Source organism: Penaeus monodon, chromosome 32 (assembly GCF_015228065.2).
Source record: "Penaeus monodon isolate SGIC_2016 chromosome 32, NSTDA_Pmon_1, whole genome shotgun sequence".
NCBI lineage: Eukaryota > Metazoa > Arthropoda > Malacostraca > Decapoda > Penaeidae > Penaeus > Penaeus monodon.
Window position 1 is genome coordinate 18408243 of NC_051417.1, and position 294 is coordinate 18408536.

Genomic DNA, 294 nt, shown 5'->3' on the forward strand with positions numbered 1-294 from the left:
TGACGAGAAACTTTTTAATGTAGATAACATTTTAATCTATATACTAAAACTACTGACCTGTACATGTGGAACTGTGATAATATGCTGTGGTTTAAGACTGTCAAAGTTGTGTCTATGAGCTAAAACTCTTGCTACAAGTTGCCCTTCATTCTCCAGGAGCTGTAGTGAGTGTCGTTCCTTACTCCTGAGGGGCCCAAAGGATCCAAGATGCTGTGGAAGCAATGGGACAGTAAGACATCTGGCACTGTTTCTCAATTCTGAGTATAAAGATATACAAAGACTAACTCATGCAAA

The 294-nt window shown here is 39.1% G+C and overlaps 1 protein-coding gene across 1 annotated transcript in view; it reads right to left on the minus strand.

Moving 5' to 3' along the window:
* Positions 1–294, minus strand: part of LOC119593704 (rho family-interacting cell polarization regulator 2-like) — a gene marked incomplete in the record, with an annotated part of 108243 nt that overhangs the window by 4235 nt on the left and 103714 nt on the right. Inside the window, 1 exon segment of the mRNA XM_037942669.1 lies at positions 58–210. Within this exon segment, the coding sequence (XP_037798597.1) occupies positions 58–210 (153 nt within the window).